Genomic DNA, 18,817 nt, shown 5'->3' with positions numbered 1-18,817 from the left:
TCTCTCTCTCTCTCTCTCTCTCTCATGTATTTGGTTGTCACAGGGTCTCACTATGCATCTTGGACTCATAGTGATTTTTCTGTTTTCAGCCTTCCAACTGCTGGGATTACAGGTGTACACCACTACACCAGGACTCTCTGGCCAGCTCAGCCTGCCCTGGGGGCAGGGCTTGTGAGGCATGTGGTGATGGGGATTGAGCTGTGGTCCCTACACTTGCCTAAGCCTGACTAAGCAGGTGCTTTAGTTCACTGAGCTATCTCACCGGCCCATAACTTACTATCTTTGAATTTGAAAGGCTGTTACGTATGGTAAGAGGTGTGAACATACCCAGTTTTGTGAAACTGCATGAATGGGACAAATGACCTTGCCTGAATGCCATCTCCAATGCCTGTGCCTCTCAGAGCCTCACTAATATCCAGCCCAGGTGCCCTGGGCCTTGGCCAAGCAGAGCACACAGTGAGAGTAAGAACACCCTAATTAGGGTCCTTGCTGTGGCTCACTGTGCCAATCAAGTTCGTTTCCATTTCAAGACAGATAGTATAATGGGAGACAGTTAACACAGTTGGGGCCAGTGGCCTTCTTAGCAGAGACAGGCCTATCTGGATAGCACCAGCTTATCTCTCTCTGATATCAAAACTGTCACCAAGATATTTTTCAAATGTATTCAAAGAACTTTCAACAAAAAATGCTATTCACATGTTTCCAAATTCTTGTCAAGCTTCACGCAGTGAACACATCGATGATTTTATGTCCTGTTACCAGTCTATGCACAGTGTCCTTTCCACTTATGTTATTCACACACATGTCCACATGATATGGAAGAAACTGACAGAAATGCCAAGTACTCGATGATGTAGTATTTGCCATATTGATGTTTATTTAATGATCTCCTCTCAGTACAAACTGATTCCTTTTTTTGCTGTTATAAAAAGTGCTCTGAACATCTCTGTGCCAACTATGTCTTCCCTTTTCTGTTAAGAGCTAAGCTAGTGTCAGAAGTGGAATCCTTGGTGCAGCACATCAGTGGTTTCACTGCCCTGTGACACCCTCTGCCAGTCTGAGTGCCAAGAAGGCCAGAGCAATCCTTACTGTTCCACAGCAAAAGAAACCTGTCTCCTTACAGTCCCAGCACTGGGCTCTCAGTAGCTGTTATTGTCTGAGTCTTTCAGGTACGTAAATACTAGGGAGGCATTTTAATTTCCACTTGTTTAATTGCCACCAGTGTTGTATAAGGCATTTTGACACAGTTACACTTTTTTCCATGCCCAAATTTTATCTACATTTTTTCAGTTTAAATTGTCTCTTCAGGATGAGGAGATATCTTGGTGGTCTAAGAACCTGCCTGGCAAGTGCAAGGACCAAGGTTTGATCCCTGGTACCACATGCTATGCTGGCCCTGGAACCCTGAGTGCACCATGACAGCCACCAAAATCCTGCATGGTGGTGCACGCCTGTAATCCCAGTGCTGGGGAGAATGAGATAGGAGTATCAATATGCATCTGACCTGTGTAGTGAGATCCTGTACCAAATAAATGAGATTTTAAAATTAAAAAACAATAAATTATCTCTTCAACCTGGAACATTTACCAGATAGAATATGGATGCTAAACTCAGAGAGCTATACCAAATATTTTTATAGGGATTTATCATGTTTTTTAAGTTACAAAGGCAATTTCTTTCTACTGTTTAAAAATCCCTAAAATATGAATATGTATAAAATAAATGTGGAAAACTGAGAGTATAAATTAGCAAAGGGTTTCTTTCCCACTACTCTTATCATTTTCATACTTTTAAGTAATATTCTGTATTTTTTATTAAGTGACACAAATATGAAAACTGTTAATAATAATGTACTATATAATGCACTGATCATTTTTTATGCTGAAAACTCTCAAAATCCTTCCCTGTAGCTTTGGGAAAGGCATAGCACACTATTATTATCACCCTCCATCACCCAACTGCATGCACCTCAGCCCCTCCGGCTGCTATCTAACTGTGATTCCGTACTCACTGGTCTGCCATACGCAGCCTTCCCTTCCTCCCATTGGTGTCCACCATTCTCCTTTCAACTTCCTTATGTTTGGTTTCTTTTAGTGCTACAGATCTAACCCAGAGCCTTTACATAGAGCTACATTCCAGCCTTTTAACTTTTATTTACCTATTTTTATTTTTAAATATATTTGGTTGTTGCAGAGTCTCACTATGCAGCTTGGGCTCATAGTGATCCTCCCACTTTCAGCCTCCCCAGTTCTGGGATTACAGGTGTACACCACTACCACTACGCTCAGACTCCATGGCCAGCTCAGCCTGCCCTGTGGGTGGGTCTGATGCAGCATGTGGTACTGGGGATCAAACCGCAATCCCTTAGATTGCCTAAGCAGGTGCTTTAGTCTGCTGAGCTATCTCACTGGCCACTATTTACCTATTTTTAGACAGGTCTTGGCTAAATCCCTAAGCTCCCCAGATTGGGCCTGAACTTATGATCCTCCTGTCTCATCCTCTCAGAGTGCTGCAATTCCAGACTATGCCACCATATTTGGCTCCTATTTTTTTGAATTAAGAATTTAGACATCACTTGTTCTACTCTGAGTGATGAAACAGTTCTATGGCTTATACTTCTCACCTCTTTCCAACTTCTTTTGCTTTTTAAATCTCTTACTGGGCATTTATACTGAGATCACAAACTCAAATGTCCCCAGAGTTTGGGAAGGAAACCCAAATACAGAAAGTGGATCTGAACAAGAAACATCTGGAGGTTCTTCCTGCCCATTTTCTGCTGCTCCACCATGAATGGGAAGGGAAGAAAACATCAAAATCAAAATGAGCAGCAGGCCCTAGGCCTTTGTGGTAGGAGATAGCTGGAAATGAGATCAGCAATGTGGGCAAGACATGCTTCGACACAATGGACAGCACCCCCTGAGCAAGTGTGGCCCTGCAGAAACAGTTCCAGACCTCATTTTTATGAGCAACCACTCATAAATTGTACAGAAAGCTTCCCATTTGTAAATCTTACCTCAAATTTTTCAGGCATTCCACTAGCCAAATACAAAAGATCTCTGCACCAAATCTTGCCAATGAGTGGACCATTTTTTAACTCTATCAGTATGGTTTTAAGTCATACACTTAAACCTCTTAAACCCATCCATTTTAGACCCTATATCTTCTCTTCACACTGGGTAAGACAAGCACTTTAGTGTTCCTATAATTTTCTTCTCCAACCTCTTCCTTACCATTCACCACTGCTTTATTTTCCCAAAGTTTAAGGATTTATCTTCTGTTCTGTAACTATAACTGGAACTGTACCTATGGGTTGATCTTAAAAACAGAGCAGTTTTCTGTATAGCAATATTATAATATATACATGTTGACCTCGAACATCTGGTGGCCATGAATAGCTATTCACAATCACTGACTGAAGAACTAGTTTCCCAGTATAGGCAGCCATGGTGGCTTCCCTGCCTCTGGGTTGTGACTCTGTCTCACTGAACAAGGCGCTCCCCATTGAGCACATCTCTGGGCAGACTGACTTAGCATCTGTCTGAAGGGAGTAGTCAGCATATCTGATGGCTTCCACCTTACAGCAAAGTGAAACTTTTTTCTAGGGATATTGATACTATCTATACTAGGAGCTTCAGTTTTGTTCATATAGATGGTTAATAACCCATACAAATGGTCAGTCTCCCCGATTTCTATCCCACAGTCTACTTATACTCTTGGAATTCATTAACCTCACACATCTGGCTCCCCCTCCTGATAAGGCCTATCCTTACCTGTTTTAGTGGGCAGAGCCTGTAGAGCAGTGGCGGTGAAATGATGTCATCTGTGCTGCAGTGGGCTGAGTGCTCTCACTGAAAGCTTTGAAAGGTTCGCTATCACTGCTATAAGAGCCTTCAAAGCAATCCCAAGAAAATCTCTCTGTTACTAAGCCTGCTTTTCCTGTTTTCAGTGCAGCTTTGAATTTACTTTCTTTGGATGTTTATTTCTGCTACCAGGGATTGAGCCTATGTAGGCATCATGCATGTTAGACCAGTGGTCTATCACTGGGTTGCATTGCCAGCCCTTTCTATTATTTCAGACAAGGCCTTGTTAAGTTCTCTAGGCTCACCTCACACTTCTTACATCAGCTCCTGGAGTAGCTGTGATTATAGGTGCACATTCTCTCTCTTGAACTTCTCTGTTTATTTTGTGGCATTCTGGGGATTAATAAATCTGTTCACTGTACCATTTTGAGCCTGAAGTGGCCATCAAATGCCAACAATTATAAAGTTTCGGCAATGCTTGTCCTGTTTCTCATCCTTATGCTTTAGGAACTCTGTGGTACCCTGGAATGACAGCTATGGAAATCTGGGGAGCACATCCAAGGGTTCTGGGAAACCACGGTTAGCTTTCTTCACCAAAGATGAAGGACAAATACTCTCTCAACAGATGACACTGTTCTTCAAATAGCTATGACCTAAGTAAAGTCTCAAGAATCCACTACCTTATTTCTCTTGTGAATAGAACAACTGTTTTCAATGCATCTTCTAACTGTGGATCACAAACACTTAAGAATAGAATTAAGTATGAACAGTCCTACCCAGTAGGATTTTTGGTGATGAAGGTAATGTCAACAATGTGTGCTGTCCAACATGATAGATATTGGTCTCATATGGATTTGTGGTACTTATAACATGGCTAAAGTGATTTAAGAAATGAACTTTCAATTTTATTTCATTTTAATTAGTCTTAATTTAAATAGCTACATGCTGGTGACTTACTCATAACTCACTCTCATGGAGGAAGTAAAAGATGAAAAACAATAACTGATAAAATTGCAAATAGATATAGAGTAAAACTGAATCATGTGTATTTGAGACATTGAGAAGGAACAGTTGAGAGTTAGAAAGTTCCAGAATTCAATTGATAATGTGGATCAATGTGGTGATGTGGGGAAAGAATGCTAAATGATAAAAAGTATAAAGAGCAGGTTGCAAATCAGGAAATGCACAGTTGGAAGCATGAATGGTGAGGGCAAAACTAAGAAGCCCGGAATCAGTCTTCACATTGCTCCAGGCTGCACCTTAGTCTCTCTAAGCTCCTACAGTACAAACTACCTATGGAACTTACTCAAGTAACAGTTACACCTGTTGTTTTGTATGCACACATTCTCCTCTAGAACCATGCCACCAAGACTTCTGAGGACCAACAGTGGCAAAACTCTTACTTAGAATTTCTTGAGGCACCAATCAAGGCACCTAAACATTTCTCTGAGGTGGGAGTGAATTGGGAAGAAGGTACTGGGAAAAGGATGCCATTTGTTATGTTTTGGATCTGGAGCAGCCTTGAAAGATTTGTGTGTTAAAGACTGAGTCCTCAGTGCAGCAATATTCAGAGGTGGGACTTCTGGAAGGTGACTGGCTCATGGGGTCTCTAGCTTCATCAGCGGATGGAGCCACTGACAGATTAAAAGTCTGATGGCATTAGTGGGAGATGATAGACACTTAGGAGGAAGGGCTTCGTTGAAGAGAGAAGGTCAGAGAATGTGGCCTGCATTTGGATTCTACCCCCTTTCTCTCTGTCTCTGTCTTTGCTTCTAATCCCCATAAAGTGAGCAGCTTTCTTCTGCCATGATGCCCTGTGTCACCACAGGCCTGAAAACAATGAAGTCAACTGACCAGGGACTGAAACCTGTGAAACTGTGAACCGAAAGCCCCTTTCCCTCTTAAAGTTGTTATTTTCATGTTTCTTCAGCAGAAGAAACACAGCAGAAACATACCCCTGCCAGTTAAACTGAAAACTAAGAAGCTGCCCTTCTTGGTTAGGTCTCCCCATGTTCCCTTTCCTTGCTCTCCACACCCTAAACATGGACATACTTTGAGAAGGCCAGGCTCATCCTGAGGCTCCCATCAGTGAGAGAGGGACCAGCATTCAGGCTGAAACCCCAACAGGCACTGAAATGAGCTGAGGGTGCACCTTAGTGGCAGAGAACTTGCCTAGCATGTGTGCATGTGTGAAGGCCTTGGGTTCAACTCCTAGCAGCACAGTTACAAAGGCACTAAAGTATAGCTCCTCAGATCTGCAACACAGTTAGGGCTTGTGACCATGTTTGCTTTTTTAAAATTTTAATTCCAGGGCGAAGGAGAAGAAATCTCTAGTAATTTCAGTATTTTTCCCACTGCCAGTTCTTTTCAGACTGAGCTCTATCTAAGTGAGGTAAAGAGCATATCCATAGTGCAGCTGCCCACATGAGCCACAGAGCAGTGAGAGGCATCAGTATCAGCCACTTTGGTTCCTGGCTCCATGCACGCAGAAGTCCCAGCCAGCATCAAGGCTCAACAATGTTTCTCATAGCAATAGTGCAGTCCCACCCTATCTACCTCCTATGGGAGGGGGGTACCTAAACCACAGAGCCCCAGCACAAACAAATGCTCCTAACCATGCCACTCAGGCCCCCAATGACTTTGCATAGTCTCTAAAGAGGTATATGCAGGTCTTAGGAGGTACTCAGGCTACCTGGCAGAGAGGTCCTGAGTCCCAGGTGCCCAAGTGCATAGGGAACAGTTTGATGCCAATAGGCATAGATCCCCCTGTCCTAGGAGAGGGTGCAGCTGGATGAAGGTTTCTAGCATTTGACCTCAGGGCAGGTGCTCTGAGCTCTAAAGGCAGTACTGATGAGATAAGGAGACAAAAGTTCATGAATGGTTTCAGAAAATACAAACTTCTTAAGCTTCGGACTCTCAGAGGGAAAATTTAAAAAGTAGCTTTAGCCAAGACAGACTGAATTAAGTGGCACTGATTAAATAGCACTGCTCCATGAAGCCATTAGCTCACCACACTCTTCCACAGGGATGGCTGCCTCTTTCCCCAGGCTTGGCTGCTCAAAGCCAAATTGCCAGAGCCATGGAGGGATGAGTTACTCTAGAATGTCTGAACTTGCAGTGTGATGTTCAACTCAGAATACTGCAGCCCAGCGCCGTGAGAAAAAGTGGTAAGTTCTGAAAAGAGTTTCTCAGCCCTTCCTGGTGCTGTCTTTTCCCCTATTAATCACCATCATTTAAGAGAGTACTGACTCCATATGCATCTCAGGAGGTATTCATCAGTTATTTATCATTTTTATAAAATTTCCTGTGTGAATAGCTGCAGCGACAGATCTTATGATGAGGAGTCTTATTCTGAATTGAACACGGCACTGCAAGTTCAAACATTCTAGAATAACTCACCCCTCCATGGCTCTGACAATTTGACTTCAAGCAGCCAAGCCAGGGGAATGAGGCAGCCATCCCTGTGAAAGAGTGTGGTGAACTAATGGCTTCATGGAGCAGTGCTATTTAATCAGCCTCAGGATTTTCATCTCTTAGCTGCAGATCATCTCTGTTCCCTCTACTGTGTTCCCTTCCTGCCCACAATCAATGCTTAGTGTGCTGGCTTCTGGCCTCATGGTTTAAAAGTGGTTCTCTGAGATGGGAAGATAGGAAGCAGGAGAAGAGTGAAATAAGAGAGCACCAATGATACCTTTTTAAGGTTTTTTTTTTTTTCCCCTTCTAAACAGAAGGGAAGAGCTTTCCCAGAAGCTCTCTCAACAACTCAAAAGTGTCACTGGGCCATCCTGTGCTGCAAAGGTGGCCCCTGAGTGGCCCCTAATATGGAAAAGGGCAGAGAGAAGGGGACTGGCAATGGGTCATGTGCTGGCTGTCCAGAGCATCTTCCCTGAAGTGGAAAAAGCCCTAAAGGATGTGAGAGACTGGGACCCATAGAGATGAGGGCCACATTAGGTCACACTCATCTTCCCGATAGGGACAGGTGCTTTATTAGAGGAAGAAGCTCAGTTAGTCTTTGTACAAAAATGACAAGAGAAGGAAATGGCAGGTAGAGTGGTGGTGGCAGTGACTGCCTCTTTCAAGAATAAAAACAAGGGCCTGGGGAGATAGCTAAGTAGAATAAGCGCTTGCCTGGCAAGGTCCTGAATTCAATCCCAGTAACTACAAAAAAAAAAAAAAAAAAAAAAAAAAAAAAGAAAGAAAGAAAGAGAGAAAGAAATCAAGAATAAAAACAAAAAGTGTGAGTGAAGCCATCTGAGCCTGCCAGCTCTGCAGATGGTGGGCACAAGCCTGTGTAACTTGCTCACACTTCTGCTGTCCGCTGTTTCTCAGAGTGGGAGAGCTCATGTCCAGAGATCCTTCATTGCAAACTGCATTTCAGGAGAGGGGCCAGGAAGCTGGCTCAGGTCCTTGTGCAGTGCAAAGAAAGAGGCCTCCTGGGCTGTGACATCGACCCATGGGGACAGGACTGAATAATAAAGGCACCATTTTGAACACTTGCTTTGAAGAGCTGCAGGAGCCCAGTCACCAGACAGTGGCGACACCAAGTATTGAGCTCTGGTCTTAGCAGGCTGCGTGTCCAATGGGAGCAGAGCACTGTGAGCAGGGCCAGGAGGTAGCAACAGGGGTTATCAGGTTCAGGGGGACCCACCTGAAACCCAGTCTTTTATAGCTAGAAACTCCTGCTCAAAGTCATAACACTCTGTGGTAATAATCCTTGCTTTTTACTCCTGTGAGAGCCCCAGGGCAGGAATGTCCCCAGCTCATCTTTCTCTCGGTATCAAAAGAAACAGCCTCCTCCTCCTTCTGGATTACTGGAGGTGGTCCTTCCCTGAAGCAAACATGTCTTTGTGTTCTCTGTTGCAGAAATGGCACACACTTGCAGCACACTAGTTTACAGAACACTTTTTCTGGGAAGATAGCTCAGTAGAATAAGCGCAAGGGCTTGAGTTCAATCCCTGATTCCGGGGGGAAAAAAAAAGTAGTTACAGAACACTTTTTCCTACAGCTTCTTCCTCTGGAGTTAGCCAGACCCTGTCTGGCCATTCCTCTAGGAGAGTCCACCTCCTCACCACTGTGTATCAGTGTGCTGCCAGGTACTGTTCTACTTCAGTCTAGGTCCCTCCTCTCATGGTTCCTCTACCTCTCAATTGTGCTGTGGGCTAGAAACCCAGTCTTCACACAGAGGACTTTGGTCATTCAAGACCCAGACTGTAACAATGTTGACTGCAGTATTCAAGAAGTATAGTAATTTCTTTGTGAGCATCTGGCTTGATTTATACCATCAGTGCAGTAGTTGGAAGCTTGTCCTTGCAGCAGGTATTAGCGCTTGAGCCTCTCCCTGTCTCTGCCTCTCTCTTCCCTGGTCACCATGAGATAAGCAGCTTTGTTTTTTTCCCCCCATAATTTTATTGATAAACAAATAGCAATGAGACAGTTTCAAATCATATTGGTAGGACAGTTTCAATAATTCACACATTGCATACATTCTTCCTAGTGGTTAATTGCTGTATAAGATGTGGACATGATATCCTATTTACAAACACCATTAGAACAAATCCCTCTATTCATTAATAGAATGTAACTATATATCTATCCTAACCACTTTGAATACACAGATACAAAATGGACATTCATCTGTATCCCCTTTTTTTGTTAAGTTCTGTTATTTGAATATTATAGGTGTGTAAACTCAGCAAAATATTCTTTTTAAAAAAATTTATTTATTTATTTATTTGTTTGTTTGTTTGTTTGTTTGTTTGTGTGTGTGTGTGGCCAGCTCAGCCCACCAGGAGGCAGGGCTGGATGGCATGTGGTACTGGGGATTGAACCGCAGTCCCTCTGCTTTGTTAAGCTTGTTCTAAGTAGGTGCTTTAGACCACTGAGCCATCTCACCAGCCCTCAGCAAAATATTCTAAAAGAGTCCAGTAGCCCATAATAGTATTGGGTCTTCCGCTTCACTGGCAATGTCAGAAATTGTTGACCTGAGTCCCCTATAGCTCTCAACATAACAGCATGGCTTTACTTCTTATATTTCGTTTTTATATTTTTCTGCTGGATGGTTAAGACCAAGGTAGAGCAGGACCTATGCAACAAGAGTTGTAGCTTTTGGGTCTGATAATGTCAGTGAAATCCCCCCAGGATTTATCCTGAGATCCTGTACCTCAGATTGTAGAACCTTTGTCAGTGGCAGCCATGTGGATGAGTTAAGGCCATTGCTTGGCCAATGTGCTCTCTGTGAAAGCCTGAGAGAATGTTTTCTCTCCAAGTGACTCTCCTTAGGCATACTCTACATCATTGATCACTTTCCCCTTTGGCCCCATAATCTCCTTGATCAGAAAATTTGGGACACTACTGAGTTACATGACGTTACAGTACAGGTTCTCATATGTCCTGAGTCTTAACTGTAGCAGCTTTCTTTACCATGTGCTCCCCACCATGATGACCTGCCTTGCCACATGCTCACAACCTGGGGCCAAGCCATCAATCATGGACTGAACCCCTTTAACCATGAACACAAACTTTTCCTCCCAGTAAATTGATTCATCTCAGTTATTTTGTTACTATAACAAATTTCTGGCTGACAGAACATAGTGAATGAATCAAATGACACTGATTTGTTCACTTTAAAACAAGTAAATGTATGTTATGCTAATTTTGACTCTGTTAAAAAAATGCTGTATTGCTATACTTTTGATGTCCTTAAGCACCTTTTACCATCAGCTTTTCTTCTCATACCCTGTAGACCAGAAATAGCCAGTTGATTTTTCTCAGATAAGGAAACCTGAGATTCACAGCTGTGTAAGACCTGAGGTATGCTGCCTAATGGACCAGTACTCATGCTGTAAAGGTCCCAAATCACACAACTCAAAGGCAGCAATGAAAGCAAGGGCATCATGGGGTTTGAGGAAGCTACACCTGCCTCATTATCTCCGTGTCTGTCTGAAATGAGGAAGGAGCTTCTTTCTTAGAAACAGTGTGGCAGGAGTAGGGGTGGGGTGGGGATAAGAGTAACTTTGCTAAAGCATTTCTTCACTGTTTAGTTTTCATGGGTATAAATCAATGTTTTATATATGTGAAGCTGGGCACCACACTAATTTTATACCATTTCATCCTCTAAAGAAACTACTCATCAGCCATTATGCTCCACTCACTGCTCCTCCTGCCCCATTTCTGCCTTGACAGATATTCCCATGCTGGATATTTATATATATGAAATCATGTAGTATACATTGCTTTTGACCAGTTTCTTTCACTTAAAATGTTTTCAAGGTTCACCCATACTCCAGAATGAATCAGACCTTCATTTCTTTTTATGGTTACCTAAGCCATTTCTGAGCACCCAACATCTTCCTGTCATTTCTCTGCTGTCTGCTATGGAGAAGAGAGGACAGTGACCAGAAAAAGGACAACAGAACAGCCCTCATGTGGTAGGGGCCACAAACAGTCTCAACATTACCCTATAATCTTCTTTCCTGACTGGGCACAATATTAGGTAGTTACTGCTATTTTTTGATGTCTTTGTCTTCCCCTATTTGTCACTCCTACAAAGTGATAAGGAAATGTCATGCCATGTCCATTTGGAGAAGAGGAAGTAGAAGCTTCACAAAAGAATAGGACTTAAATTCAGCATGAATTCAAGCACCTATAGTATTTAGATGGCAATAGAATACCCACCTCTGACAGGACTAAATAAAAAAAAAGGGATATAAAGGAACGACAATTTTGTATTTGTATATACAAATTAGTTGGGATAGATATACAGCTACTTTTCCTTAATTCAATGAGAAGAAAGATTTGTACTAACAGTGTTTGGACAGGATATCCTGTCTGCTTCTTGTACTGTGGATAACCACTAAGAAGATAACAATGTACAATGTATTAATTATTGAAACTGTCCCATTAATCAACTTTGAAACTGTCTCATTGATATTTGTTTCTCAATAAAATAAAAAAAGAATAAGACTTAAACAAGGGGCCTCATCCCATCATCACTCATCCATCTATTACTCAAGGTCAAGTAACCAAATACTCCCACCAGGGAAAAGGCAAGCGAACACTTAGTGTATTCTCAATTTCCCGGATTCAGGGCACATATTTAAGTCCAAACTTGTATTCTTTCTGCCATCAGGCCATGTCTTTTGTGGTTAGATGGCATATACCCAGAACATAACCTACATCAATGCAGACACTCAAGATGGCCAGCTTATATGTCCCTTGCCATTCCTGACTTCAACACACTAAAATCCACCATAAGCTAAAGAAATAGAGCAAAGCAGTACTCAAGTTATCTGAAGGCCCAAAAGAAGACCAAGTCTTCTACGATTTGGGGCCTGCTAAAGAAAAGCTTCCAGAAGGAGTGATGACCTTGCCCAACCCACTGCAAGCATACCATCCAGACACACTTCTTACCCTCCCTTCAAACTTGGCTGTGGCTCCTTCTTTGACACAGAGGTTCCGAGGGGGCAGAATGAAAGCAGGGGCCTCCATCAGTGGCATGGAGCTAATCCTTGAAGTATCCTCACTTAGGGAGGTTTTGGAAACATGCGATGAGGAAACCAACTTCACATCCCCCATGATCTGAAAAGGAAGAAAGGGGACCAGGTCAGATGAGGCTGAGCACAGCACTTTCCCCCTATAGGTGTCACAGCCCAGCCTGAGGGTATCGGTCTGATGAGAAGCAGGTGACCAGTCAGCCGGTTGTTCACCAGAGGCTTAGTAACTTCTCCACAGGAGGCTCAGAGAGAGGCGTACTCTCTGAGGAACCTTCTGCCTCTTCCTGCTCCTGTCTTCTAGAAAAGGAAAGCCAGACCAAGAATAGGGCTAGTGCAGAGGGGTTTTGGAGGTTTTTTTTTGTGCAGAGGTATGACAGGTCTCCCAAATCTGCACTGAAGAGTCACTAACCCTTCTGGATGGCCAACTACATGGAGTTGCTCGTGTAGGAGGTAAAAACTCAACTGGCATCTGCACTCCAAGAAAGGAAGGAGCTGAAGGTTGTTATGGGGAATGGAGCAGAGAATCTGTGGTTGAATGAAGGGACAGAACAAACTGGTAACTACATTGTGGAAAAGGCTCAAACATCAGAAAACCTCAGAAAAAGGAAGCATTTTATCTGTTTAAAACAGGCCCTTGGGTCACTTGTTCAAGGGCATGGGGCAAAATGATATCATCACTGGCAAGAATACCTCAAACTCAGACTCCTGATACAGGACTGAGATAAGACCAGACACGATGTGGCTGCCAGGCTCACAGGAACAAGGGGCCTGATGCAAGAAGCTAAAATTCATAGCTACCCACTGTAGCAATGTTTGACTCTTTTGGAATGTTCAATTATTCTCAAGTTTATATTCATTTCATGGTAAACCCTGGAAAATGCCAATGTGTAAAAATAATAAACTATCATTTACTGAACACTCACTCTGTTCCAAACACTACAAGGAAGATGATACATTATCATATTTGTCGTTTTTTACTTTATTGATGTTTTGTTGTTATTTTGAGACAGGATCTTGCTATGTAGTTCAGGCTGGCCTTGAACTCCCAATAATCCTCCTGCCTCAGCTTCCCTTGTGCTGGGATTACTGGTGTGAATCATCTCATCTGGCTTACTTCATTCATTTTTGACTGACACATAATAATTGCATATATTTATAGGGTACAGTGTGATACTTTGAGATACACATATATTGTGCTATGATCAAATTATAGTAATCAGCCTGTCCATCATTTTAAGCATTTATCATTTCTTTGTCATGATAAAACTCAAAAGCTGTTTCTCCAGCTATGTTGAAATGTACATTATTGCTAACTATAGAGCCCCTACTATGCAACCGAACACCAGATCCTATGCACTTACTTAGCTGTAATAATCAAAGCCTAATTACCATTTTGCAAATGAGGAAGATGAATTTAGGAAGGTGGAATGAATGACCCTTTCCACAGTTGACCTAGGATTGAACCGTGTTTACCAAATCCTAGAGGCATTTGCCATACCAAACAGCCCAAAGGAGAAACATGGGGAATCTTCTAAATTCTATAACATAACTCTATTTTCATGAATGTAGGAAAATATGCATTTTATCTGGTAGAAAGAAAAAAATATAGAAAAACATTTTTTTCTCACAATTTTTCTTTTTTTTTCAAAGTTTTATTGATAAACAGATAGCAATGAGACAGTTTCAAATAAAATCTCTCACAATTTTTCTTAAAGCTACTTTTAAGAAATTGAATTCAAAGTATTCCGCCATATAGTATATGATTAGTTCCCTACTGTTGGCCACTTGGATAATTTCTAAATGTTTTATAAGAAGAAACTCTGCACAAGCCTTTTTGGGACAAGATCTATTTCTGAATTCCTAATTATTTCCTTAGGATTTCCTTTAAAAGTGGAATTATAGCTGAGTACTGCTTGCATCTCAGCACTCCAGGAGACTAAGGCAGGAGGACTGTGAGTTGGGCTCAACTTGGTAAAACACTATCTCAGGGAAGGAGAGAGAGAGAGAGAGAGAGAGAGAGAGAGAGAGAGAGAGAACTCAGTGTGTGAAGGCCCTTGGTTCAACTCCCAGGACCTGAGTTGTTTGTTATGAACAAAAGAAATGAGTTTTGGCTCTCCTAAATAAAGATGGCAATGATGATGGGGTGGCAGGGTCCAAAAGCCAGAGGACAAGGTCAGAAAACAGGCTGTAGTTGAGGGAAGCTAGGAAGTCACACTCGTCACTATTGTCACCCCCTGGAACATTTCCTAACTATGCCTGTTCCAGGCTCCAAGCTCAGGTGGGGCCTTAGCAGACTGAGACAGCTCCAGATAGGGACTATATCTTACTGCAAAATCCCTGGGGCCTGGCACATGGCACAGGACACAAATCTGCTAATGGGAGAGATGCCAGATTCTTAGTTTTTGCTTTTTTGTGCAAAGCAAAGTTGTGCATTTCCTTAGCTATTCAGCCACACAATTAAGTTTCAAGCTATGGGTAAGGCAAAGTGACTCAAAGAAACAGCAATACCTGGGACACATAAGTAGTTTGTTTAAAATTAATATCTAACAAAAATAAAATAAGACTATCTTTTGAAGTACAAGTTACAAGAACAGGGTGACCAGCTTGGTAACAGGTTTGGCAAACCTAGTTTTGTTTTTCACTGATAAGGAATTAGCTTTGCAAACAAAATTCCTTTCCAATTGATGGGACTCCCCCGGCTCAGGGCAGTAAGCAATAATAAAAGCAAATACTTACATAGCATTTTCTATACATCAGGAACAGTAGTAAGCATATTTGATCCTTACAGCAACACCATGAAACAGATAATTTCACTATTCCCATTCAGCGACTAGCAAGCTGTGACCAGTGAGACTAAGAAATCTGCCAAAGGTCATATATTTAGTAGGGGGCAAACCTGGTGTCTTGAGCCCAGGTGTGTGGCACCTGAGCTCCTGTTCCTACCTGCAGACCCTCCTGCTTTTCACAGCATTCAGTGTTGGCTGGTAGGAAGAGGATCTGAAGCTGACATAAAAAGGGAGCAGCAGAGAACTGCTCAATTTACATGCATGTCAAATTTCATATTAAAATTAAGATTTTCTTTAAATCCAAATACACTGTCAGCAACATTAAATGATGGATGATAATCTGAGATAAATGTTTGCAATGAATATGACCAATTAGAAGATATATAAGAAGAAATTACCCCAGCAGACATATTGACAGAGGTTATGACAGACCACGGAGCACAAATTACAGGTGTGTAATCAGGCATGGTGGTATATGCCTGTAATCCCAGTGCTGGTAAGGCTGAAAACAGGAGGATGTCTATGAGTCCGAGCTGCACAGTGAGACCCTGTACCAAATGCATTTAAAAAAAAAAAAGGACAAATTTTGGATGAACCAATGTAAGAGCCCAAGCAATAATACAAGATGATAAATTAAGAACAAGTAATTACTATTAAGCTAATCAAACTGACATTTAGAAAGGAAAGACAGCATACTGTCAGTGGTGGTAAGCCTCCAGCAGTGAGCTGTTTGTATCATTGAAAGTCTAGAAGGTTCGCCACCACTGGCATACATAATGCAGGGGAGACCGTGGCGAAATGAGCATGCACATATCTGCCGAGGGGAGATACCAATTCATGTGCTTTTGAGAAAGCAATTTGGAGAATAAAAGAGATCCTGAAAAATATCTCTTTTTTTTAATTTAATGTATTTGGTACAGGGTCTGCAGGGTCTATAGGGTCTCACTATGTATATTGGACTCGTAGTGATTCTCCTGTTTTCAGCTTCCCAAATGCTGGAATTACAGGCATGCACTGCCATATCCAGTCTCAATCCCCACCTCAGCGCACCCTGGGGGTGGGGCCAGCACAGCACACTCCTTCCCTTTTCTTAATAATCTTATATTTAGAAATGCATTATTAAGAAAGAGCAATTGATGCAGTTTCAAATTTATATGTAAGAACACTGATTGCATTATTTATTGCAGATACTAGATGTATTTTCAAAATGTGGTTAAATACCCAACAGAAGAATTGGTTATATTCAGTGGAATGCCAGACAGTTAATTGTATGGGTGTATATTTACAAGGAAAATAATGACATGAATGTAACAATACAGAAAGGTTAAAGAACATGTTATTATGGAAATTTTCAAACATACAGAAAAGAGGAAAGAATGATAAAATGGGCAACCCAGATATTTACCACCTAAATCAACATTTTTTTCCATATTTATATTACTGGGTTTTGTGTATGTTCGTAGAACCACTTCAAAATATCATATATTTTTAGTTAGCAAAATAATTTTACATATTTATGGGGTACAGAATGATAATTCAAAATGTATAATGATCAAATCAAAATATTTAGCATTTCTACATGTATCATTTCTTTTTCTTTCTTTTCTTTTCTTTCGGAACAAGGGATTGAACTCAGGCCCTTCCGCTTGCCAGGGAAGCACTTATTCCACTAAGCCATCTCCCCAGCCCTCATTTCTTTATGTTGGGAACTTCTGACTCTTCTCTTTTAGTTTTTTAATAAATATATAATAAGTTTCTGCAATCTATAATTACCCTGTCCTGCCATCTAACTATGTCTTGGTACCTGCTGAGGTTTGCACCTGGAATGTTGTTCAAGGGCGCATATGTTAGAGGACTAGCTGCCAGCTTGCAGGGCTACTGTGGGTGGCGCAACCTTTAGGAGGCGGGGCCTACTGGAAGGAAGAGAGGTCATTGGGGGTGTGCCTAAAGAGGACATTGGGACTCTGGCCCCTCCTCTCTCACTGCTCAGTTCTCAGCTGCCATGAGGTGGGCAGCCAACCCCAGCACACACTCCCCACCATGATGTGCTGCCTCATATAGGGGCCAATGATTATGGACCATGGTCTCTACAACTGTGAGCCAAAACCTTTCCTTCTACTAGTTGATGTTTTTAGGTGTTTTGACATAGCAACAGAAAGCTGACCAAAACTGTGTTGATGATGCAGCCTCCCTCTATGTCCTTTACTCCTATTTTTTCTCCTCTATATTTATCCTATTCTATGCTCCTTTTCTATGGAAAACAAATTTTTATCATCCATATGACTGATAACATGTAGTGCTTGTCTTTCTGTGTCTGACTTACTTCACTGAACATGATGTCCTCCAGTTTTAATTACTTTCTCAAAAATGACAGTATTTCATTATTTTTCTGGGTGAATACTACAGTGTATATATAATATACTTTCTTTGTCCATCATTCATTGAGGAACACTATGCTTGAATCTATACCTTGACTATTGTGCATAATGTTTCAGTAAACATGGGAGTAAAGGCATATCTTCTCATATATTTATAATAGCAAGAATCAGGATAATATTCATTAACTCAAAATGCATTTATTATTGAGCATCTAAATGGGCCAAACTAGGTGTAAGATACAGAGCAATGAATTAAATGTGTGGGGGTGAGTGTTATGTGTGTTTGTATTTGTGTGGTATGATGTATGGTAGATGTAGTAAAATACAGTAGGAAAGGAACGGAGTTCTTTTATTCTACAGCATAGCTGCCTAGAACCATAGCCCAGAGGTAATACTGCTCTTTCTATCTCCTCCTCTGCCTCTGAGGTGAGAGGCAACAGATACATGAGGAACATCCAGGACCAACACTGTGGAGGAGGCAGAGCAGGTAAAATGAAGATCAGACTTGACCCTACCACAAATCTAGGGGCACTTCCACTTTCTATCTGTGGGCCAGGCTGGGTACTGTACATTTTCTTGGCATCTGTCTTCTGTCAGTGAGAATACCACCACCTCACAGGGAGGAAAGGAAGATTCATCTGGATTGTACATATGACCACAGTATAGCATAAAAGGCATTCCGTAAGTGGGAGCTGCTGGGGACCCACGCTAAAGATCCAGACTCTGTTACAAAGGAGAGCAAGAAGTCAAGACCACCTAGTTATCTTCAGGCAAGGTATTTGCACAAAAGGTAGACAGCAGAGTTCAGGAGAAGGCCAGGAGGAGGCCTGAGGCCCACACTGACCACAGAGCATGTGGCCGGTATCATGCTATGCACCAGTCTTGCTCAATCCCCATAGCTCTGCAAGCAGTTTTGACAATTGCCCTTCCTCCAATGAAGCCAAGGTGGCTCAGAAAACCAACTAGGCTTGCCTAAGGTCACTTAGCTGAGAAGTGGGACTGCACCCAGGATCTGATGGCAAAGTCATACTCCACTGGCTTCCTGGAGGCTCCCAAGGTCCAAAATGAGGCATTTCTGACCACCTCCAGTAACAGGCAAAGACATAGGCAAAAACCTGCCAGAGAAGGGGGTATGGAACAAATTGTCCTTGTCTATCAGGCCTGCTTTGGAAGACAAAGACTTCCTGATTCCAAGAGAGCTAGAACCTAGAGATGTAAGATCAGGCCCAGGCCCTCTACAATGTTTCAGGACCTGCTTAGGTTCATCTAGATCTCCTGAAGGCTCCATGCTCCCACCTAAAGTGGGAGAGAACCTTGAGTCTGGGATATAAATCAGGGGCACTGATCTGTTCAGCAAGCCT

At 42.1% G+C, this 18,817-nt stretch overlaps 1 protein-coding gene across 2 annotated transcripts in view; it reads right to left on the bottom strand.

Moving 5' to 3' along the window:
• The window catches only part of Mylk (myosin light chain kinase), a 228,515-nt gene that overhangs the window by 168,766 nt on the left and 40,932 nt on the right, over window positions 1-18,817 (bottom strand). For both annotated transcript variants that reach the window (XM_023702276.1, XM_023702275.1), the window contains exon 2: window positions 12,210-12,377. In XM_023702276.1, the coding sequence (XP_023558044.1) occupies window positions 12,210-12,374 (165 nt within the window). In that variant the 5' untranslated portion in view covers window positions 12,375-12,377. The remainder of the gene's footprint in view (window positions 1-12,209; window positions 12,378-18,817) is intronic.

The sequence above is a fragment of the Octodon degus genome, unplaced genomic scaffold (genome assembly GCF_000260255.1).
Source record: "Octodon degus isolate 3935 unplaced genomic scaffold, OctDeg1.0 scaffold00147, whole genome shotgun sequence".
Taxonomy (NCBI): domain Eukaryota; kingdom Metazoa; phylum Chordata; class Mammalia; order Rodentia; family Octodontidae; genus Octodon; species Octodon degus.
This window is presented reverse-complemented; position numbering and strand designations above follow the sequence as displayed.